At 44.2% G+C, this 25,308-nt stretch overlaps 1 protein-coding gene across 1 annotated transcript in view; it reads left to right on the top strand.

Annotated features, from left to right (window-relative positions):
- ADAM19 (ADAM metallopeptidase domain 19) overlaps positions 1-25,308 on the top strand; it is a gene marked incomplete at both ends in the record, with an annotated part of 84,507 nt that overhangs the window by 10,810 nt on the left and 48,389 nt on the right. The window contains one exon of the mRNA XM_079701928.1: positions 23,573-23,651. Coding sequence (XP_079558054.1) covers positions 23,573-23,651 — 79 coding nt within the window. The remainder of the gene's footprint in view (positions 1-23,572; positions 23,652-25,308) is intronic.

Below are 25,308 nucleotides of genomic sequence, written 5' to 3' on the forward strand. Positions count from 1 at the left end.
TCCCATGGGGGACACACACTTTTCTCTATTGAGTGCAGGTGGAATAGAGTGACATCGTAGGGCTAATAACCTCAATGTGGCTTTCATGTTGGAGGGTCCTGGTTCAGATCCTGATGCGCCACTTACCGTACGTCCTCTTCAAGCCTCAGTTTCCCTATCTGGGGTATAATAAGAGTCCCACACCTTAGAGCCGCTGGGAGGATGAAATGTGATGGTGCCTGTCAAGGGGTCAGCATAGTGCCTGGCTTATACTCCATACCCAGTAAATGGCAGCCACTTTTTTTTTCTAGCTTGTGCTTTTTTTAATTGCAAAAGCAGTACATGCTCATTGTAAAACATGTAGCAGTACCAAAATATAATGAGGGAAAGAATGAAAGTCTCCCAGCCACAAGGAGAGTCCGCTGTGAACAGTTGGTGAGCCTACCATGGACCTTTTCTCTGCGTGTGAGAGCACGCACGTAAATACTCATCGACACAATCACACAGAAGCACACCAGGCTGCTATTTCTGTGCTGAGGGAGGAGCAGAAATGAGATTATACTCTACATATTGCTCCACACTTGTTTTTATAGACTCACCTGTATGTGATGAAGGTAGTACTCTGCTCTGATATGTTCCCTAGTCTTACATTTACTCACACCTACCCATCATTTGCCACTGTTGGTACATAGCTGTTGTTAGGAGAACCTGACTTGTGATTAGGACTGTGTGGTACAGTGGAGAGAGTACTGAGCTCGGAGACAGACAGTGTGGAATTGGTCAACAAGCCAGTTGGCCCTCCTGGGCCTCAACTTTCTCATCTGTTGAATGAGGGTTTTGTCCCAGGTGGGTTCTAAGAGCCTTTCCTGTGCTACCTATTGAAAGGATACCACATAAGTGGAAAGCGGAAAAGAGGTCCCTGCCTCAGGGCGTTTACTCTCCAGTTCTGTAGACATTCCTGGAAATAGGGGGCATTGGAATAAAGGCAAATACCCCCAAAACCACAGACCTTGAAGTTGAGGATGAACTGCTAGCTCAGGACCCACCGTTTAGGCAACATAAGCACGAGAAGGGAAATTACAGGGAAGAAATTATAGGCTGCTATTTCCACAACCCACAATTTTGAGGTATAAATCCATAATATTTTTTTCTCCACGTAATTTCCCCCAGGCTCTGAGGACTGCCTCATCAATCCAGAAACCATATTGGACAACAGTTTGTTTGCTGAAATCAAATGGAATCTTCCTTAGCTGTAGGCATCTGGGGAGTTGGTCGCCTCCAGGGAGATGTAGGCCCTGGCTCTCTCCCTTCTCCACTTTCTCCCAAGAGGAGGGCACACTGAACTGTTGAACCTGCTTGCAGGATGCTCACTGGCTCAATTACTACATTAGAAGGTCACCTTCAAAAGCAAATGAGCAGCTCAGCCAGTGGGCACTGTGCCCAGAGGATCTTTGGCCATCTATACACTTCTCTCTGCTGATCTCTGAAGCACATTCTGCAATGCTCATCTCTTCAGTAGACTTCCTTCCTTGAGTCCAAATGATGCCAGATTTAGGCTTTGGCTTGGGAAAAGGAGAGATGTCCTTTGGTCTCACCCCATTCATTGTGCTCCAGCTCAGGGAAAGAGAAATCCTGTTTGTATAAGGCTAGCTAATAAGAATGGATATTTGTTTTCTTTTGTGTGCATATCTACCTCCAGACCTCATGGGGAATAGTAATGGTCAAGGCAGAATTTAGGCATTTGGAGATTTACTGATTATTGTACCTACCACTACTTCCAACTTTCATCTCACTTCATATCTCTAACTTCCTATCAGTCCCTCAGAGATATCTTAGGGATGGAGACTGCTTTTGTTGTCTTGGAAATCAAGCAACAAAATTAACAAAATAAATTGTCCTGGAAAATTAACATTCATTGCTAATGGAATGACCTAGCTCCTGGGCTTTTTCCCCTTCATTCCTATTTGAGTTGTATAATACTGGAGGACCCAAGAAGGGGAGAAATAGGCAGAAGAGGAGTTTTTTCAGCAATAGACGGGGTAGGTTAGTTACCACTGCTTGCAGCTGCACCTCTCTTCCAAGGAGGCCCGGTGGAAATGCGTAGCTGATCTGGAGCAAAACTCTGCTTATCACCCAGGCTGTGGAGTTCTCCCCGGCTTCCTCCTGGGTGAGGAATAGACTTTAACATCTTATCTAGGATAAAGGACAGCTCTCTTAGACCCTCTCTTGTCAGGAGCTTCATTTGTTGTTGGCAGAATTCAATTTCCTGCATCAAAGAGAAGCTTAAGAAAGGCTTAGACATATCCCAGCGCTCTTGGTGAGCCATGCTTCACTGAAGTGCATTTAAATGAGTCACAGACATATGGATTACATTTCACTTAAAATACACATGGCTTAAGAAATTAGAGGATATCGTTCTTTAACCAAGTATTTGGCAGACCTAAAGTATTCAGAATGTTTTTTCCAAACTCTGCACACAGCTGGGCTCCCCATTCCCCGCAGCTGATGTTGTATAACCCGAGGAGACCGGTGCCGAGGAAACGGTTGGATGGATGGGTGGGGACATGAGAATTTGAAGAGAGCTCCCTGTGAGTGTCTGAAATTTTCTTCAAACATTTTTTTGAAGTATCAGGAACTGGAATTAACCCTGCTGCGTTGACTCTGAGGCAGCGAATGCCTACGTGGATTTAAATTCTAAGTGCTGGGCTAGGCACCTTGCCCCAGAGAGACCTCATGGTCCTGTTTGAAATGCAGTTTCCAATTGTAGCTTTGTAGATGGAGATTGATTTCGGTTATAATTCCCATATTGTCCAGAACCCCTGGAGTTGCAGACCAAATGGATTGCCAGCCAATCTGATGTGATTTTGTACAAGCCAAACTCTTAACCGCAACCCTGCATAAGCAGGGTCTTCAGTATTTCTAAATCATTGGAAACATGATATTGCTTTCTTAGGGTAGACTGTGTAAACTCAGTCTCAGTAACTAGAAGTGGTGATCTGAAGGGACGTAGCTGTAGAGTAGCCGGAAGAGAGTATGAAGTAGCATCCACAATTGAAATAACCTAGATGTGTTGACTCTTAAGGCTGTGAGCACATAAGCCTGAAATGCCTAATCCATAGGGTAGAACATGCTTGGGCTTTGGTGCCAGAGAGACCCAGATTCAGTTCCAGGCACTGACACTTTCTGGTTAGGTGGCCTTCGGCAAGTCACTTGCCTCCTGAATGTTGTTTATTCATTTGTGTTCACGATAACGCTCACTCCTTAGTGAGCATTTACTGAGAACCATTCACTGTGCAGAGGCATTTCACATGCCATCTTATTTAATCCGCATGGCAACTCTTTTTAGAAGATATTATTATTATTATTCATATTTTATAAATGGGGAGACTCAAGTGTGAGGAATTTGAGTAATTTACTCAGTGTCAGGCAGATCCAGGAGTCACACTCATGTCTGTCTGTTTCTTACTATACTCTATGTCCTGCATAGAAAATAGAAAATAACTTCATTGCAGGATGAGGTAGGCTGAAAAATGTTCCCCACCCTCCCAGAGACCCACATGCTAATTCCTGGAACCTGAGACTATGCTGTCTTATGTGGCAAAAAAGAATCTTTCTAAGTGTGACTATATTAAGGATTTTGAGAAGGGGAGATAATTCTGGATTTTCTGGGTGGGCTGTAAATTGAATCACAAGTATATCCGTAAGAGGAAGGCAGAGGGAGATTTGCTCACAGACAGAAGAAGAGAAGGCAGTGTGACCACAGAGATGGGAGTGATGTAGCCACAAGCCGAGGAATACAGGCAGCCACGGGAAGCTGGGAGAGGCCAGGAATGGAATCTCTCAGACTGAGTGCAGCCTTGCTAACACCTTGACTTCGCTCTCTTGATCTCCAGAACCGTGAAAGACTAGCTTTCTGTTGTTTTGAGCCACCTAGTTTGTGGTAATTTGTTACACATCAGGCACAGGAAAAAAATGCACCAGGTTTGTGAGCCTTAGCAATAATGTATTTAAAAAATATATTTATTTATTTACTTATTTGGTTGGGCTGGGTCTTAGTTGCGGCAGGTGGGCCCCTTAGTTGTGGCTCACCAGCTCCTTAGTTGAGGCACGGGGGCTTCTTAGTTGTGGCATGTGAACTCTTAGTTGTGGCATGCATGTGGGATCTAGTTCCCTGACCAGGGATCGAACCTAGGCTCCCTGCATTGGGAGCGCGGAGTCTTAACCACTGCACCACCAGGGAAGTCCCAGCAATAATGTATTACGCTGTGCGTAGTATCACTCGTGGCACATAAATAAGCTGGTTTTCAATACATGCTAGGTTTCATTAATGCAGAGTCAAGAACGGATGTTTTCTAAAGTGTCTTGGTGATGCAAAGCATTGCATGTGGCCCCTGTGACTGTCTTCAAGTAAGAGTGGCAAGAGAAAAACATTGAGACATAGCATGTGTGGTTACCATTTATCAGCATTTCCTAAGTTCCAGCTCATGTTGTCTGATGCACAGTCTGCCTTCAGGCAGCTTCTGGCTGAGGAATGATGGTCAGATAGGAATAATGATATCGTCAACCGTAGTAATAGCTACAACATAAGAGATGCCTATGTAGCAGGCTCTGTTGTGACATCTCTAATTGAATCATCACAGCAACCCTGTGAGGTGTAGGTACCTGTGTTAGTCCTGTTTGGCAGATGGGGACCCTGAGGCATGGAGCAGTGTGACTTGTGCAGGGACATCTGGGTGGGAAGGGCACTCCAAGCCCGGGGTCTTAGCTGTGGCCTCCTACTGCCTCTTGGATGCCCTGTCCTTACTTGGAATGCTCTCCTTCGATGAACACTGGTGTTACTTCTCTGTTATTCTACCCTCCTTCTTCTCTTTCCTCCTGCCTTCCCTAGGCCTAGGTTAGAATTTGGATTTCAGTGGACTGTAGTGCTGCAATCCAGGCACATAGGAGTCAGGCTGGCTCCTTGCACCTACTGGAGGTGTAAGCTTTGGCAAGTTGCTTACCTATGCAAGTCTCAGTTTCCTCATCCACATCATGGGGCTAATAATAGTGGCCACCTCATCAGGTGTCATGTGATATTCAATAACACAGTTCTCTTAAAGGACTTACACTGTGCCTGGTGCACCGTGAGAGCCCAATAAATAGTTGCTATTATTTGTATTTTGCAGGATGGGAAAAACATTTAAGAATGAAGTAAGAGGGAATTCCCCTGAGCTGGTTTCCAAATGTAATTAGGAAGATGACCTTAAAACCCATTGCCCCTGGGAGGAAACTCACTTCTGCTCCCCTGCCGTGCCCAGTTTGACCTAACTGTATCTCGAGAATACAGCTGTGCAGGGTTCTCCAGTCGGCCAAACTGTACCTCTTGTCTCTGCTTGCAGAATCAGTGCCCGGGCACTCCCTTGGCAAGGTTCTGAGCTATCTGATAAGGAGGTCGGGATTTGTTCACCAGTTCCGGCTCTATCTCCTTCCAGGGACCTGCAGCCAGGGCTGCCTGTGTAGCCAGGAAGGATGTCCATGGTTTTCTTTTGTCTCAAGCTTATTTCTCCTGGCGGCCCTTCAGCAGGAGCACAGGGTAAAATGAATGGGAGGAAGCTGTCAGCTGCCCTGTTGGCCTTAGATGGACCCTTGTCAGAGCGAAGGGAAGCTGTGTACTTGGAGGAAGTCGGGAGTTGATTCTTGAGTTTGAGGAACACTTGACCATCAGGCTGTTTACCTTAAGATAACAACGATAGCTGGCATCCAGTGAGTGAATATTTACCCTGAACATACTGTTTCATATGGATTTTTTTTAACCCTGTATAAATTTCCATGTAAGTTTATCCAAATGGGGTTATACTATATCCTAAGTTTTATTACCTATTTTTTTTCATTTGGAAATATAACATGGGCAATCATCAATTATTTTTTTAAATTTACAGAAGAACTTTTTGGAGTGTTTGAAACTTTGATAATAAAATTCTAGCAAAAAATTACATAAGTAAGAGTTTTAAAATAAATGAGATCATACTTTATGTACCATTCTATAATTTGCTTTTTTATTATTTCTCTTCAATATCTTTCCACCTTAGCATATTTATAGACCTATTTCATTCTTCTTAATGATGACATAGGATTCCGCTGAATGGATGAACCAGAATTTAAAAATTTGCCTATTAATAGACAGTTTTCCAATTTCTTGCTATTATAAATAATGCTGCAGTAATAGGTTTATACATAATCTTTGAGTACATTTGCAAGTATTTCTGTAGGATTAATACCTAGCAATAGAGTTGCAAGGTCATATAGCATATATGTCTAAAATGTTTTAAATTTTGACAAATCGTACCTCCCATTCCACAGATTCCTTCCCAAAGGCTGTACCATTTTACGTTCATACAGCACAGTATGGGAGTATATTATGGATACATTTCCATGTAAATTTTTGAGATCACATGGCTATATGATGGTACATTGTATGCATATGCCATAATTAACTTTTAGAACTTCGTATAATGAAAAATTATCAAATGCACATAGAAGTAGAGAGAATGATAAAATGAATCCCTTATACCCATCACTCAGATTCAGTAATAATCAAGATGCCATGATCAATTTAATCACCCCATATTGATGGGCATTCAAACTTTTTTTTCTTTTCTTTTTTTTTTCATTTTTACAAATAGTGCTGTAGTGGACACCTTCATGTTCTTTGAGAGGTACTTCTAGAGAATCACCTCCTAGATATGAATCACTGGGTCACAGGGAATTTACACAGAACAGGTAGATAAAGGCACTTTGCCTCTGGCTTCTCTGTAAGTTAAATCCACCACCTGTGTTGAGAGAATTTGTTTCACACACTCTCACCAATGGGTTGGTTATTGAGCTTGGGCAGAATCTTTAAACCCAACTCTCCTGCTTTTTTTTTTAACAGCTTTATTGAGATGTAACTTACATACCATACAGTTGATCCATTTATATAAGTATGCCATTCAATGTTTTTTATTATATTTACAGAGTTGTGCAACCATCATCATATTCTAATTTTTGAACATTTTCATCACCCCAAAAAGAAGCCATTAGCAATGTTATGGGTTGAATATGTCCCCCCCAAATTCATATGTCAAAGTCCCAACCCCTTGTATTGATACCTCAGAGTGTCCTTATTTGGAGATAGTCATTGTGGATGTAGTTAGTTGGGATGAGGTCATCCTGGAGTAGGATTGCACCTAATCCAATATGACTGATGTCCTTATAAATAGGGGAAATTTGGACACAGACACGCACAGAGGGAGAATGCCATGTGAAGATTAGGGTTATGTGGCCACAAGCCAAGGAAATGCCAGAAGCTAGGAGAGAGGCCTGGAACAGATCCTTCCCTAGTACCTTCAAAGGGAGCATGGCCCTGCCAACACCTTAATCTTAAGCTTAACTTTTAGAACTGTGAGACAATAAATTCCTGTTTTTTAAACCTCTCAGTTTGTGGCACTTTGTTAAGGCAGCCTTAGCAAACTAATATGACCGGTTACCCCCAACGCTCCCCCAATGCCATCAGCTCTAGGCAACCATTAATCTGCTATCTGCCACTATAGATTTGCTTATTCTGGGTATTTCATATAAATGGGATTATACAATATTGGTTTTTTGTGACTGGTTTCTTTCACTGTGTAATGTTTTTGAGTTTTATCCAAGTTGTATAGCATGCATCTGTACCTCATTACTTTTTATTGCTTTATAGTATTCCATTGTATAGATGTACCACATTGTGTTTATCCATTCATCAGTTGATGGATCTCCTGCCTTATAAACCAGAGCTAACTTGACTCCACTCTACAAGTTTGATTTCAGCAGATTTTTTTAAAAATTGAAGTATAGTTGATGTACAGTGTTGTATTAATTACTGCTGTACAGCAAAGTGATTCAGTTATACATATATGCATTCTTTTTTTAATATTCCTTCCCATTATGGTTTATTATAGGATATTGAATATAGTTCTCTGTGCTATACAGTAGGACCTTATTGTTTATCCATTCTATATATAAAAGCTTACATCTGCTAACCCCAACCTCCCACTCCATCCCTCCCCCAACCGCCCTCCCCTTGGCAGCCACCAGTCTGTTCTCTATGTCTGTGATTCTGTTTCTGTTTCATAGATAGGTTCATTATATTTTAGATTCCACATATAAGTGGTATGATATGGTATTTGTCTTTCTCTTTCTGACTTGCTTCACTTAGTATGATAATCTCTAGTTGCACCCATGTTGCTGCAAATGCATTATTTTGTTCTTTTTTATGGCTGAGTAGTATTCCATTGTGTGTGTGTGTGTGTGTGTGTATGTGTGTGTATGCCACATCTTTTTTTATGTTATAAACATTTACTAACATACATAGTTCTTTTTAAATTTTTTTTTAATTAAAAGTTTTTTTTACAGTAGGCGCTTGTTGGCTATCTATTTTAAAAATAGCAGTGTGTACCACATCTTCTTTATCCATTCATCTATCAGTGGACATTTAGGTTGTTTCCATGTCTTGGCTATTGTGAATAGCGCTACTATGAACATAGGGATGCATGTATCTTTCTGAATTATAGTTTTGTCTGGATGTATGCCCAGGAATGGGATTGCTGTATCATAGGATAATTCTATTTTTAGTTTTCTGAAGAACCTCCATACTGTTTTCCACAGTGGCTGCACCAACTTATATTCCTACCAACAGTGTAGGAGGGTTCCCTTTTTTCCACATTCTCTCCAGCATTTGTTATTTGTAGACTTTTCAATGATGGCCATTCTGAATGGTGTGAGGTGATACTTCCTTGTAGTTTTGATTTGCATTTCTCTAATAATTAGTGATGTTGAGCATCTTTTCATGTGCCTGTTGGCCATCTGTATGTCTCCTTAGGAGAAATGTCTGTTTAGGTCTTCTGCGCATTTTTGGATAGGGTTGTTTGTTTTTTTTGTTGTTGCGTTGTATGAGCTGTTTGTATATTTTGGAAATTAAGCCCTTGTCAGTTGCATCATTTGCAAATATTTTCTCCCATTTTGAAGGTTGTCTTTTCATTTTGTTTATGGTTTCCTTTGCTGTGCAAAAGCTTGTAAGTTTGATTAGGTCCCATTTGTTTATTTTTGCTTTTAATTTCTATTGCCTTGGGAGACTGACCTAAGAAAACATTGGTACAATTTATGTCAGAGAATGTTTTGCCTATGTTCTCTTGTAGGAGTTTATAGTGTCAGGTCTTATGTTTAAGTCTTTAAGCCATTTTGAGTTTATTTTTGTGTATGGTGAGAGGGTGTATTATAACTTCACTGGTTTACATGTGGCTGTCCAAGTTTCCCAACACCACTTGCTGAAGAGACCGTCTTTTTCCCATTGTATATTCTTGCCTGCTTTGTCGAAGATTAATTAACCGTAGGTGTGTGGGTTTATTTCTGGGCTGTCTATTCTGTTCCATTGATCCATATGTCTGTTTTGTGCCAACACCATGCTATTTTGATTACTGTAGCTTTGTAGTATTGATTTCAGCAAATATTGATTGAGCACCTGTGTGTAAAGTCCTATGCTTGGTGCTGTAGGGAGCAGATGCAGACCATAGCCTTGCCCTCTGGCCGTTTACTCTCTATGGGAGAGAAAATGCTCAAACAGCATAATCCAAGGTTGGTTACAAATTTACTTAATACCGTTAAAAGTAAAGTGCTGAGGGGGCGGTAAGGAAGGGGGAATTTCTCACTGGGGGTTAGAGAAAACTTCCCTCAGGAGGGTACCTTGGAGCTCTGTCTTGTGGGAGCAAGGAGGGGAGGCTTCGGATGAGGGAGGGAGGAGAGATGAGTGGAAGAATGAGAAAGGAATTCAGACTGAGAAATTAATATATAAATATTTGGTCTGGATCTAGGGGAACCAAAACTGGAGTGCTAATAAGCTCTTAGGAATTCAGTATTCCAGCTAGCCAAATCATTATAATTCAGAAGAGTGGTATGTGGCAGTGGGAAAGGGGTTTCTCTCCCTTCCACAGCTGGGCTACCTGAGGATTTGAGTGGCTTAGAGTTCAAATTTTTTTGTTTTCTTATTTTTGACTTTGAGTTGGGCTTTCTCTTGCCTCTGGTAAAACCATATTGTCAGAGAGGTAGATGGGGTATTTTTAGGAAAGAGGCTTGAGGTGCAATTTAAAGCTGAGCTGTGTTTTCTGCACCTCGGATGAGAAGAAGTTCTTCCCCAACCCCTCGCCATCGAAGGGAAATTTGGGCTGAGCCCAGTGGGTGGAGGTGTACCTGGCAGATGGAGCCATGGACTGCAAGGGGCTGAGCCCAAGGCAAAGATGGCTTCTTCATAACTTGGGGAGTTGGGGGAGTCTCCTGACCAGACCTCTGTTTTCATCTTCAAGGATGTGCCTAGGCTCTTCATCCAGACTCCCTGGAAGCTGGATTTCTACTCTCCAACCTTTGTGCTTAGGACATGGAGCATGATTATCCCCAGGGAAGAGTCTATAGGAGGAGGCCAGTTCTGAGGCCTCTGGACTGGTTCTGTCCTGAGAATGAAGACAAGTTTACATTTTGCCCAGGAGATATTCTGATTTTAAGAATGTAACCTTTACTCTTTCTCTATTTAGAACTCAGTGACATACACAGACCTTTGGTTGATACCTTGGATGCTAAATGAATAGGCTTTTGGGCACCCTGGAGCAAGTTGCAGGTCTTGCTCAAACTCAACTGGGAGTAGGTATTGGGTCAGAGAATCCATGGTTTTTCTGACGAGTCTCCAGTGTATTGAGTCTCCAGGGCTTGAGCTCTGGGTTACTCATTGGGAATTCTTACTTTTTTTTTTTTTTTTTTTTTTTACTTTTTTTTGCGGTACGCGGGCCTCTCACTGTTGTGGCCTCCCCCGTTGCGGAGCACAGGCTCCGGATGCACAGGCTCAGTGGCCATGGCTCACGGGCCCAGCCACTCCACGGCACGTGGGGTCCTCCCGGACCGGGGCATGAACCCGTGTCCCCTGCCTTGGCAAGCAGACTCTCAACCACTGTGCCACCAGGGAAGCCCACTCATTGGGAATTCTTAACTTCCTTTCTCTCTTACCTTCTCTTCCTTCATTTAACAAATATTGTGCGTGCCAGCTTGGTGGCTGGCATTGGGCTAGGTCCTGGGTATTCCTGGAAGAGTAACGGCAAGCAAACACAGTTTGCCATCATGGGGCTTAGAGCTTAGTGGAGGAGAGAGATAATCCAACCATTACTGAGCAGTGTGGGACAGGCTATGTTGGGGGAAGTAGAGGGTACCGTCGGAGCACGGGGAAGGGGAACCTACCCTGGATTGAGGGCCTGCGAAGGCTTCTAGGAGGAAGCGAAGTAAAAGGAAGTAGGGTGGTGGTAGAGTTGTGGCTTATACAAGCGGGATGGGTTCCACGCAGGGCAAGTAGCAGGAACAAAGGCTCTAAGGCCTTTGTTGATAATGAAAAGTTGTTCTTTGTGGTTAGAGCAGAGAGCAAGAGGGAGGAAGGAAACGGTGAGAGAAGAGGTTGTCCAGGTAGGCAGGGGCGAGTCCTTGAAGGGCCTTGTAGGCTCCTTAAAAGGATTGGGTGTGTATCTTGAAGGCAATGGGGGGCCGATGAAGAAATTTTAAAGGGCAGATAGTGACAGCATCCAAAGTGCGTGTGAGAAAAATTACTTAGACTACAGTGTGTAGGATGGATTGGAAAGGGCAAGACTGGCGATGGTAAGAAGACCCATTCTAAAGCTTTATTTTAATCTGAGGGGGAAATTATGGTGATCTCATATAGGGAAGTGGTTACAGATATGGAGAGAAGGGGACAGATTCCAGAGATACTTATAGGGTGGAATCACAGAGACTCGGAGATGGGTTGGATATGAGCTGAGGAAGGGGATGGATTCAAAGGCCAATCTGAGGTTCCTGGCTTGAGTAAGTAGCAGGACAGTGGTACAAGTCCCCGTGTTTGTCCTTAGTTTGTGGTGGGACCTCAGATAAGCCACTTCTCAGATCTTTAGTTTTCTCAGTAGTTGAAGGTAATAATCTCCAGTCATCAACTCTGGTGGTGGGGAATCAAAATCTATGTGAAAAGTAGCATCCTGTACTCTTTCCGTGACCCTAAAAGTCCTGGCAGAAGCGGTCTGTCCTTACCCTGGTTATCTCTGTAATTTTCACCCTTACATAGACTTCCCCCTTATCTACAATTCTGAGCACTTGATTGATCTCCCAGGAACTGGTGAGGCCTCGCTGGGGGTCTTCCTTCGGGTTCTCAAACCAGCTTTTGTTGAAAACAATGATATCATTGAGTGGGTGGAGCTGGGCCAGGCTTTCCTGAGCCAGTTTAAGGAGAAATGGGTCTTTATGACTTCTGTACTTATGGCTCCCTTCCAGTCCCCTCCATGGCTCCCATGTGCCCCACTGCCCCCTCTTCCTCCTTCTTTCACCCCCGAGGTTACGGGTTTGCAGGAAACTGGCGGCCCCCACGTTTTCTCCTCTTGCATCAGTCTCCCTGGAGAGAGGTCCAGATGGGCCAAAGGGGCTATAATGACTGCATTATATCAGGCTTGGTTTCTTTTTCCGAGGCCGCCCCCCACCCCCCTTCCCAGGAAAGGAAGGACAAGTCATGGAAAGGGATTCCTTTGGAGGAAGACTGTAGTGCTAGAGAAAGAGGAGATCTAAGTGTTGGGAAAGATGTCAGACCCCTTGTATTCTAGAAGCTCTTTATCTCTTATCGATGCTGGCTTTGGGGCTTGGGTAAGAATGCGAAGGTTAAACTGGCCTTTCAGTTATGTGGTGATAGGAATATGGCTGTGGAAAAGGAGATCAGCAGTGTTGAGGATACTGAGTTCCTGATCCCTAGGCGGCCCTTTCTCTCTGTGCTCAACATACACGTGCACGCGCGCGCACACACACACACACACACACACACGCACGCACGCACGCACGCACGCACCCCTCCTCCGAAGCTGTGTAGGCAGCTTGTTAGGGGAAATTGGAAGTTGATTGCAGCTGTGGTTTGCAGCAGTTCTAGGAAGGAAGGAAGATAGGTTGTAATATAGAGACTTGGTTTCTAGGGACTGAATAGTAATACCTACCTTCTGTGTGGCCTGTTAGTGTTTGCAAAGTACTTTCACAGATGACTTTGGAAAGGGGGAAATAATTTTCTGTCTTCCTTTCTAAGTTCTCGGCTGGGTACCCTGTAACAAAAGACAGATTAACAAGAGAGAAACAAACAGAAGTTTATTAACATGTATACATGGGTGATACCCAGAGAAAAATGAGTGACACAGAATTGAGGCTTCTGTAGCATCTTCAACAAAGAACAATAAGTTTGTAGAGAAATGGTAGGAAAAAGGAAAGAGGTTTTAGGCTTCTAAAGGCCGTAAACAGTGGGAAGGTATATATTTGGGAAATGATAGATAAAGGCTAGTTTTTAAAGTTTGTTGTGTGGATTCCTCTGGTGCCGTCTCCAGGCTGACGGGGTCTAAAGTTGTCTCTGGTGATTAACTTTTGTCCTTCCTGGTAGAGAGAGGAGGAGGGACACCTTTGAGAACTGATGACCCGCTTTTAGGCAAATAGGAGGAGGGCAAGGAGCTTTTCTTGTATCTGCTTCTTCTCAGTTGCCTTCAGCTCAAAATGATCCTTATGCTAAAGTGGCATGTCTGGGGTGGCATAAGCTGCCACCCTTCAGCCTCCTCTAATCTTCATGAGCGAGGTGCCCTGTGGAGGGCAGGAAAGCTGTGCTTGCCTCCTTTACATCCCCCAGCACAGCGCCTGGCACATGATTGGCCTCAATAAATACTTGTGGAATGGGTGTTCCGAAGAGGCACTGCAGCTTGGCCAAGAATCCAGAGCAAATACGTGATGAATTCAAGCCAGGAGGAACTTGGTCTTCCTGAGGCCGTGTGCCCTGCAGTTTGTACCATATTATGCTGCTTAATAAGCATTCATTGATGAGTTTGCACGAGCATCCTTCCTCTCTGCCTTTTGGGAGTGTCTGGATGGCCCAACTCTTGGGTTATCTACTTCTGATGCTGACGTTTAGGTAGCTTTAGTTCATTTAGACTGACGAGTTTAGAAGCAAAATATAATTCTGTGATGTTGGTAAGTTGCTTTTGCTCTTTTTCAAATTTTTCATCCATGAGAATGGAATGGGGGTAAGCACTGAACAGAGAGGGTGACATATAAAGATTTTTTGTTGCAGTAGACTCTGCCATTTATTCACCAATCCCCCTCCCCTCCAATAAAACTTTATGGGAAGCGTATGAGGCAACACACAGAGTGAGGGAAAAGCTGAAGAGCTAGGGCTTGAAAAGGACAGGGTCTAGGAATTCATAGAGAGTCTCTTTGAAACCGAGCAGGACCCTGTGGGGCTCCCGGGCACGGAGGCCTTTTTGTTCCCCATTTCTTGTAGGCAAGGCTCCAGCCCTCATGACCTTCCCTGAGTTCCAAAAGGCAGATTCCAACAGCTGCTAATCAAGGGAGGAGCAGCCAAGAAACCACCTGAGGCAAGATTAAAGGGACCCGAGAAGCTCATCAAGATTAGGAAACCTGAGACTGGGATTAAGGGAGTGCAGGCCCCTGTGTACACCCTAATCTTGTCAGCGACCCCACCCTTGAACCACTGTTATAAAACTCCTCATCAAATCCAGGTTGGGGACTTCTCTGGTGGTGCAGTGGTCAACAATCAGCCTGCCGATGCAGAGGACATGGGTTCAAGCCCTGCTCTGGGAAGATCCCACATGCCGCGGAGCAACTAAGCCTGTGTGCCACAACTACTGAGCCTGCGCTCTAGCGCCCGCGAGCCACAACTACTGAGCCTGTGCTCTAGCGCCCGCGAGCCACAACTACTGAGCCCACGTGCCTAGAGCCCGTGCTCTGCAACAAGAGAAGCCACCGCAATGAGAAGCCTGCGCACCACATGGAAGAGTAGCCCCCCACTAGCTGCAACTAGAGAAAGCCCGTGCAAAGCAACGAAGACCCAAAGCAGCCAAAAAAAAAAAAAAAAAAAAAAAAAATCCATCCGGATTGGGATACATGGTTTTCAAGTGTAGGAGCCCGCTGTGGTCCCCTTGGCCTGGCACAGCAATAACACTGTTCTTTCTACTTCACCCGAAACTCTGTCTCTGAGGTTCGATTCAGCATCAGTGTGCAGAGGATGAGATTTCAACATCATCTTCAGGTGCCACCAATGGTTGTGTCTCAGCTCCAGCCATTTTTACCGGTGTCACTCATCTAGAAATTCAGTGAAATGAGACCTGATTGTCCTGACTTGTTATGACTGACTCCAGGTGGCCCCAGTCAGCATGCAGCAAGAGGGGAACATTTCTCTAAATGTAAATTTGGCACTGTTTTCCCAAGAAAGTAGCAGGGCTGCTGGGCAGTGTAGGACAACATATGTCCACTATGTTCTAGGAGGACTTTTCCAAGTTCTAACCTTCTTGACTTGTGCATTCACTGTGATTTGTGCTTTAGGATGCTAAGAAACATTGGTCAAGGTTTATCAGAGTTACTGGGATATTTAATCAGAGCCTAAAAGGGACCAAGAACCCACATCTAGGGCAGGTTGGTTTGTGGTCTTTGCTTTTATTCATGGGATAGCCCACCCACTCCCCTTTTTCTAAGCATATTTGCATAAGTCCTGTGATCTTAGAGATTTCTTTTCTTCACTTTTCCTGTGTCTTATCCCCAAAGTTTATCTGTACAACTGAACCATGGCCTCTTCCCTTCACGTTAATCTGATAACTGTGGTGATTTACCAGAAACTTGTTGCTATCGAAACTGTTTTGGTTGCTTGTGGTAACTGGTTTCCACTTCTTTATTTTTCTCAGAAGTAGTAAACCTAGTACCCCATTTCCCTGAACTGTTCTTATCCAATTCCAATAAGTGCCTGTAATGGGTACTTTACAGGATCCTGCAAAAGAAACCCATAAACTCTTCTTGGGTGAGCCATTTTGAGGGCCTCTCGGGTCCCTGACAGTTAAGCATCCTGATCCCAAGAGGTCAGCCCTATTTGCACAGAGAGGTTACTCCAGCTTCGTGGAGGCAGCCAAGAGCGAGGCCTGAAGAGGATTAAATAAAGACCCTGTTGGCCAAAGGAGTAAACAGAGCTCATCCAAACATCCTTTGGTCGACAACACAAAAGCAAAACACAGGACCAGGACCTGGTCGGAAGTGTGCCAGGTCTTGTGGGGACTGGGAGAAGATGTCATGGGATGCGTTTGGTGAAAAGGAGTGTTGATTTAATGCATTGTTTGGACACTTCCTTAATAGAAGGTTAAAGACAACATGCTTCGGCTTTATGCCAGGCTTGTGGGTGGCACCATCTTGCTTTGCGACATTGCTTCTGGAGCTGGGCCTCTAGCAGCGATGATGCTTGCTCAAGTGAGTCCTTGGAGTAGGAGGAGATCTCCTACTCTTTACATCAGGAGCAACCTTTAAAGTTCCCCCTTCCTTAAACTTTCTGTTCCCTCAAAAAGGAATGCCTCTGTCCGTGGGCCCCTTATTTGGCTTTAGGGCCATGCATGCCTTTGGCATGTTGGTTTGTTTCCATTCCTTTGGAGTCAGAGGTGGAGTGAGCACTGCTTTGGAAATCTTGGTTCTGAGACAGCTTGAGCTGTCTCTTCTCCCCTTTTCTTTCTTGCTCTTTGAAAACAAAAGACAACAAAACACTACTTACTGAATTTGTTATTTTGTCCCAAATATGGGCAAGCACTAGCCATTACATTAGAATATCATTCTCTGCTTTTCAAAAGCTCTTCCCGATGTCTGCCTGTCCTGGGCATCACCATCTCCAATTGATAGAAAAGGACACTGAGGCTGAGTAGCTTGTGATGTGTATAGTATCACCTTGCTAGTTAAAAAATATGAATATTAACATTTCTGAATATACCCAAAAGGAGAGAGACTAGTATTATGAACTCTCAGAAGCCCATTATCTTGGTTAACAATTACAAGTTTTACCACATGTGCACATAGATAGTCCCGGAGAAAATGTTAACAATGATATTTGTAGAAAGAAATACTTTATACTTTGCAAAGATTTCTTTCACATTTGTTTATTTTATTTAGCAAATATTCATAGTCAGACACTCTCCTAACATTGTATAGCAACCCTATGAAGTAGATTCTATTATTTCCCCCATTTTATAGATGAGAAAACTGAGGCACAGAGAGGCTAACCGATTTGCCCAAGTTCACAGAACTCATAAACGTCATAGCTAGTATTTGAATGTATTTTCTCATTTGATCCTCTCAGTGGGGCTGTGAGATCATAATTATCACCCTGTTCATTTTCAGTCTAGGAAAAAGACAGAATTTATGTGGCTCAACTGAAAACAGTTCTCATACAAATACAGATAGTGAGCGTTTGTCAAAGTTTTGTTTAATTAATGGAGGAACCAACAAAATGATAAAACTGGTTTAAAAATTGGATAGATAAGGGAAACATATTTTTTCAATAGTGAAGAAGGAATGCTGAGATAACATTGCTAAATTACGTACAAAACTGTTTAATATTCTATGGGCAATAAAATCATAACCTTGAGAGTTATCTTTTCTGCTAGATTGAAATCATTTGTATCTCTATTGTATCTTATTAGGTTTTTACAAGTTAACATCTAATTTTACAGGGTTTTACAAGAGCTGCCCTAATTAATTGTAAATAGTCTTTCAAAGCTACATTTCCCCCCATGGAGTCCAAAGAACCTCAGACCTCCCAGAGCCTGTGATTTGACAGTGCTCTTGTATGACATTGAAAGGCATTATGGTGATCTTTTGTCTCATTTCCAGGGTTTGAAATGACAGTCATCTAAGAGAGTAGTGCAGCTGGTGCTCAAACAAAACCTTTCTGAGCCCGGGACTTTCCCTCTAGGCTGTGCTGATATTATCTTTAGATTTTGAGAGAGTGCTTAGGAGGCTAGAAATAAGAAAAAGAATTAAAAATGTTAAAATTGATACAGTGGAGAATTCCTAGAGATTGAAAAAGTATCACCTGGAAAAACTATTAAAAATATAGATTTCTGAGTCCTTCTCTAGAGAATGTAATTCTCAGTGGGGCTGGGATGGAGCCTGGGATTTTATATTTTTTAACAGCATTTCCGGGTGTTGTATTACTGGGCTGAGTCCCCTTATGACGGCATTGTAAGTATAAGTGAGAAATGAAAGAGCCTTATGTTATCACCCGCATGGATGGACAGGGTGAGGTGAGGCTCCTCCAGAGAAGATAAGAGGGACCAGCAAGGCTGTACCTCCCAAGCATCACCAGTGTATAAATGCCCCCTATACTCCTGAAAGAGCTAGATATGGAGCAAGACCTGGGAGAAGGAGGTGTCAGTAAAAATAGCCACTGGGATGAGCAGAGTGCTGTTTGTTTATGCTGAGCATATCTGGGTAGGGTTGTTTTTCAAGGTAGTTTGGAAATTATCACTTTGTCTTCACTGATTTGCTTATCTGAAGCAGCAGGATGGGGGGATTGGACTCGGGAAGACGTTTTGCAAATTTTAGTCCTGCTGCTTCTTTCTCCCTAGAGGGGGTTTTAGAGAAGCTTAGAGAAGCATTTGAAATTAGTCTGACAGTACATAGTCCTTAAAGGGACGGTTCTGGGTTCGAAGGCTGAGAGCCTTAGGAAAGGTGGGTCAGGGCTGTTGCAGCTGCAGTGTGTTTTGGGGGGTCTGGCTGCATGTACAGTTACCAGGCCACCATGGGCAATTCTGTTGTCCCTCCCTGGAGAGTGACCTTATGTTTTATGTCCAATATTTGGGGGACAGCTTATTTTCCCAGTTGGGATTCAGAAGATACAAAGATTCAGAAGATTGCTCGAGGATTTTGGGGTCTGGGCAACCTGAGTTTCACCCAAAGTGAGCACTGCAGTGCTGGCTGCTATTACCATTGGGATGATGTGTGATCTCTGCTTGCCTGTGGGCTTGTGAGCCTTGAGGGCACGGGTGGGAGGCACTTCAGAAATTGCTTTTCCATCAAAGCCAGAAAAAGGAGGGGGCAGGGTGGGAAATCTTGGACAGTCCTTCTCTCTTCCTGGATGCACATCACTCACAACTCGTTTCCTGAAAATCCTAGCACACTCCAGTGGTGAGAGACGGCTTCCTGCAGATCTGCTGAGCCAGCCCCTTGTCAGAGAGGAGATGAGAACAAGATGTGGTTGGAGAAGGGGTGGCTGGGCTGAGCTGGGCTGCTCAGTGGTCCTGCAGCCCTGTCTCTGAGGGGATAGTGTCTTTGGTGCCGAGAGCAGCGCCAAGGCACCACCAGGGACTGGAGGCATAGATGGGCCTAGCTTGGGGCGACGGGGAGCGTGTGAAAGCAGTGTCTTATGAATCGGTACAATTGCACAGATAGTGGTGATGGAACATAACCCTTCCTTTTGCTTTTAGAAGGAAGGATGACCCTCCTGGTCAACATCCCCAACCGCATTTGGGGAAAGGGTTGTTATTAAAAAAACAAACAAACAAAACCCCCAAAACGACCCCTGACGTCCTTACATGTCTATCCTCTTTATCTTGCCCTGTGCTTTGCTTACCCCTACGGCTCTTCTCTGCATGTATTCACATCTAAGACCCAGGAGCCTCCTTTTTGTAGCATCACATGTTCTCAAGGCTGCTGTTATCACTGTCAAATTGTGCTTTGGACTACTGCTGGTAGTGCTTTAGTTTTATGCTTCTACCTTCTAATAGAGACAGAGAAGAGAACTGCTTAAAAAGTATGGTCTGGGGCTTCCCTGGTGGCGCAGTTGTTGAGAGTCCACCTGCCATGTCCGCAGGGGACACGGGTTCGTGCCCCGGTCCGGGAAGATCCCACATGCTGCGGAGCGGCTGGGCCCGTGAGCCATGGCCGCTGAGCCTGCGTGTCCGGAGCCTGTGCTCCGCAACGGGAGAGGCCACAACAGTGAGAGGCCCGCGTACCACACACACAAAAAAAAAAAGTATGGTCTGGTCCAACAGACTTGGCTTTGAAACCCGGCTCTGACACTGTGCCGTGACAGCTTGGACAAGTTACAGTTCCGAGGTTGCAGTGTCCTCATAGGCATGTTGTGAGGTGAAATGCTTTCTCACTTAAAGGCATGTGAACTATTTTGATTGCAACTTTTCAGGGTTTCTTAAGCTCAGAATGATCCAGGGTGTGGTGGAGGTAGAAGGGTGATGGAGGCTTGGGTAGTGAGACACGTGGATATTTTTGAAGTTTGCCTGCTTTAAAAGTATGTTGAGAACTTGTGGTCTAGGGTGGTGGTTCTGCCCGAGAATCACTCAGAGAGTTATTACAACAACAGATGGTTGGGCTCCAACCACAGAGTTTCTGTGTGCAAGGACGTTTGCAGTGGGGCCTGGCAATCTGCATATATATATATATATATATATATATATATTTTTTTTTTTTTTTTTACAATTTGCATTTTTAACTAGTTCCTAGGTAATGCTAATGCTGCTGGTCCTGAAAAGGGCAGTTAGGTGGAAGAGGGAGCAGACTGTTTCTTGTGGATTCAGCAGACAAGAATGAGGCCAGTGGGTGCCAGTTACAGAGAGAGGTAGCTTTTGGTTCAGTGTAAGAACTTTCTCTAACTATTATATGTGGTCAGAAATGGGGTGGGTGGTCTCAGGAGCTCCCTGTCACTGGAGATGTCCAGTGCCAAATGGCCATCTGGCAGATTCCTACACAAGGTAGAAGATCCATTCGTTCGTTCATTTATTCATTCATCCACTTTTTCAAAGAATAAACCTGCCTGGTACTAGGAGCCGGGGAGAAGCACTGAACAAGGCAGCCGTGCTCCCTGCTCTTAGGGAGTCCACAGTCTAGTGAGTTTGGCTTAATGATTCCTGAGGTCCCTCTCAGCACTAAGGCTCTGAGAGTCCTATGATGACAGTGGCAGAACCTCAGAATAAGAAGGTGCAGAAAGATGCTTACCCTGCTGAGGATGTGGGGCCAAGAACCAACAAGAATGTGGACTCCTCTGAGGTTCAATCTGGATTGCTCTCTTTGGAGCATCTTGGAGTCACTGGATGAATATTTTCCCCCCTAAGACTCAGAAGAGGCTGAGGGTGTATTTTCCAGGAGTGCGTTACTGTGGGAAAACTCACGTCTCCCTACTGTCATCCAGGATGGACTATTAAATTCTGAACTCCTGACTCGCCGTCCATTATGCAGTCTGTGAAAGCAGACCAAGGAAATGGGCTGCAGGAATGAGCTGATTGTTTTTTCACCTCTCTCAAGTGATATACTGGGGAGTTAATGGCTGGGGGGAATTGAAAGGAAATAGGTAAATTCCATCAGTTTTTCTGGGTTCTTCCCATCATAATCCCTGTTGAAAGCAATAATGATAATCACTAACCTTTACTGAGCTCCACTCTGAGCCAGGACTGGTTTTAAGCTCTTTTCATGCATTAGGTTATTTTACTCAGATGACAACCCTGTCAAGTAGAAGGGATTTTGCAGACGAGGAAACAAAGGTTTGGAGAGGTAGAACAACTCGCTCATGGCCATAGAGACAGTAAATGTCAGAACTGGCGCTGAAACTTAGTCTCTCAGACTCCAGACCATGTTCTAAGCTCCTAGTATGCTCAACGACTCACTCATTCGTTCATTCAGAAATTAACACATTCTTTCACTGAGTACGTGTTAAACACCAGTATGTACTGGTGAGCAAAACAGCTTGGCCTCTGTCCTCCTGGGGTTTACAGTTTATCTCGCTCAGACAAATGGGTGACTCTTCCCTTCGATCCTTGACTGGTTAGATGCTAAGGAGAAAGAGAAAGGGAGACAGAATCTGGCAAGTTAGCTACTGACCCAAACTTTCCATGTGAATTGGAGTTTCTCTACACAAGCTGGGTTTTCTGTTTTGCTTTGTTTTTACATCTCCCTGCTGGGTTTCTTTTCTTCTTGTCCAAGACAGCACGTTGAAGGGCTTGACGTAGTGCAAGAGACAACCCTTGTGGCATTTGCCTTCTGACTGCACTCTGTGCGTGGAGGGGAATCTGAGAGTCTGGAGTCCCGGAACTTAGAGCTGGAAGTGACTCCGAGAGACTCTGGAGATCCTCTTCAATGACCCTCTCTTGTGGGAAATATCACCTCTTACAAAACCAGGGTGGTCCCTGCAGGTCCCTTCGGCTTTCTATGCTGGCCTCAGCTTGTATCTTCTCATTTAAAAATCAGTTTCAAATTAGATTTTCCGTTTTCAGAATAAATACATGATAATTATTCTTTAAGATCAACCAGTTTTTCAGAAATATTACACAACTTACATTGTGAACATGTTCTGTAATTCCCTGAGATAACCACCATTAATGATGGGTATGCCCTCCTCCGCCTGTTGTCGATGCATGCACTAGTGTGTACTGCTGTTACTTTTTCATTAAAAGGGATTTAAAAAGTACATATTCCTGAAATTTATTGTCTTTATATAACTCCATTTTAGACATCTTTCCACATTAGTAGATATAGATCCACTTAATTCTTTTTTTGTTAGACTCCAATTTTTAATGGTGCCTTCCATTACAAACTTTGCCCCCTGACCTCGATTTTCTTTAGATTCATTCTGCTTTTAATGTGGCTGAGCTAGTTGAAGCATCCATTTGGCTCTTTTGTCTTTTAACTTTCAGGAAAATTCTAAAAGCCTTATTTGAGGTCACCTTGCCTTTGGTGAGGGATTCTTTCTTTTTCTTTTTCTTTTTTTTTTTCTTTTTTGTGGTACGCGGGCCTCTCACTGCTGTGGCCTCTCCTGCTGTGGCCTCTCCTGTTGCGGAGCACAGGCTCCGGACGCGCAGGCCCAGCGGCCATGGCTCACGGGCCCAGCCGCTCCGCGGCATGTGGGATCTTCCTGGACCGGGGCACGAACTTGCGTCCCCTGCATCGGCAGGCGGACTCTCAACCACTGCGCCACCAGGGAAGCCCTGGTGAGGGATTCTTAACCTCAGCTGCAAGAGGTTTGTGGCAAGAGAGAAACCAATGTCCAATTTTAGGAAAGAAAAAACAATATTGGAAGGGTAACACATAAAACTACCAGGTCTCAGGAGATCTGAACCACTAGGTCTCAGAAAAGATGGGCAAAGGAAACTCCTGGAACCCATGCAGCAGGAACACAGGAGCAGATGAATAGCTCCCATTTGTTAAGTTCTTGCAGCATTGCTCTATTGGCTTGGCTCGCGCCGAGGGCCACCCTTGGCCAAGGCCAGGTAAGATATCTTGATTGACAGTCTTACCAAACCATGCAACGGGGAAGAGGGATCCCCTTAAAGAAAAATTGGTGTGCTGATACCAAAAGTTGGTGGATACGCTGGAGAAATAATCAGTCAAGGTACACAATAGGGTCCATAGACCCTGGGAATTTTTGTGAATGTGTTTGCACATGTATTTTCCCAGGACCCAGAACAAGTTAAGATCTAAGATGACAGCTTTTGTGGTCAACTCTATCTGGTTGTGGCTGACTTAAGCAACGATCCCAATGAACACAAAGTTCATAACAAACTTCACTCTGTTTTTCTTTTTATTCCTTGAGCCGTTCCATGGGACTGCCTAGTTCCTTCTGTGTAGAGACTCTTGGGGTGGCTCTACCAAGTTTAGTTAGAATCACTGGCTGCTGTTCCCAGGACGGTGAAGTCCATCATCTAAGGAGACAAATGCCTGTTTTTATTCTTTTCAGGCACCTTTTTGCTCCAGCCTACACAGAAACCCATTATACTCCAAGTGGCAACCCTCGAACCACCACCCTGAAATCCGAGGTAAGTTCAGGTCAATATCTATCAAGCAGCTGCCCTATCCCAGACCCACCCCTAGGAAGTGAGGAGATGCTCAGTGGAGACAGTCCCTCCCCTGAAGGAATTGTTTCCCTGACTGAGACCCAGGGAGTGAGCAGGAGACACGAAATATGAATTTGTTGTTTCATAAGCATACCCTCCCCCTTTGCTGGCTAAAATGGTGAAACAAACAATATTTTAAGCAAGTTGCATCTGATTAAAGTTTATATAAATCATTGTGAAGCATACATTTTCTTTGCTTTATGTTAATTACCCACATACTAACAAAAGTTTAAGTAAGAGAAATGATATACTGGTAATCCTGTCATCTCACCCAATCAGGTGTTAGTTTTTTTTTCATATGGACATGTAAGATTTTGTAGTCTACCTTTTTAATGTGGTTTTAGGATGCAAAGATTTTCTTATTTTGCTGCTATCTTCATATTGGGTACTTTTCCCCTCAAAGTTGAGTCTGGCTGTTTGCACAGAGATTCGTCATTTAAAAAATGGTGTTTCGGTTTTAGTCTTTTAGTTTGCTCCACCACACCATTTGGTCACTGGTGGACATTTAAGGTCATGAATCATACACATTTCATGGTTTGGTAGCTTTTCCTACAGGGGACCTTCTAGAATTTGTAGGATTAGAGTGGTGGTTCTCAACTAGGAGTGATTTTGGTTTAAATCATTTCTTTTTTTTTTTTTTTTTTTTTTTGCAGTACACAGGCCTCTCACTGTTGTGGCCTCTCCCGTTGTGGAGCACAGGCTCCAGATGCGCAGGCTCAGTGGCCATGGCTCATGGGGCCAGCCGCTCCGCGGCATGTGGGATCTTCCTGGACTGGGGCATGAACCCATGTCCCTTGCATTGGCAGGCAGACTCTCAACCACTGCACCACCAGGGAAGCCCCTAAATCATTTCTTTTCCTTAAATTTTTGTTAAATATGTTGGTAATGAACATAAAGCAAAGGAAATATGCTTCATGATGATTTATACCAGTTTTAATCAGGTGCAATTACCCTAAAATATTCTATTTGTCTCTTTGACTGTTTTAGCCAACAAAGGAGGGGACCCTTGGCAATTTGTGGGCACAGTTTGGGTTATCATGACTGGGAGGTGGATGCTACTGGCATCTGGTGGGTAGGGATGCTGCTAATTACCCTACAATGCACAGGCCAGTCCTCCACAGCAGAGAATTATCTGGCCTCAAATGTCAATAGTGCCCAAGTTGAGACATTCTGGACTTGAGTGACCCTTCTGAGACTCTGTGCCAAAGAGCAGGGGTGAAGGAGAAGGGAAGGAGCAGTCTTTTGCCTTTGGGGCCGGATGTCACGGGCTTTTGTGTGTTCGTATCTGGGGGGTGTGGTGTGTAGGCAGCATGATGGGCTCCTCCCACAGCTTCCCATGACCCTGAGATTCCCACGTGATCCAGTCCCTACAGTAGCCCTGCCGGAGTGCAAAAGCCTAGAAGACAATGACAGCCACTAACAGTCGTTAGCAGCACAGATGAGTTTATCAGATCACCCTTGAATGAGGAGAGGGACACAGGACAGTTAGGTTTCGATGGGTCTAAGAGGTCTGTAGTAACTCGGTAGCTGAGGGGCTATGTTGGATTGTTGGGTGTGGAGATCAGTGCTGCCTTCTTCA

The sequence above is a fragment of the Hyperoodon ampullatus genome, assembly GCF_949752795.1.
Source record: "Hyperoodon ampullatus genome assembly, chromosome: 4".
NCBI classification, from domain to species: domain Eukaryota; kingdom Metazoa; phylum Chordata; class Mammalia; order Artiodactyla; family Ziphiidae; genus Hyperoodon; species Hyperoodon ampullatus.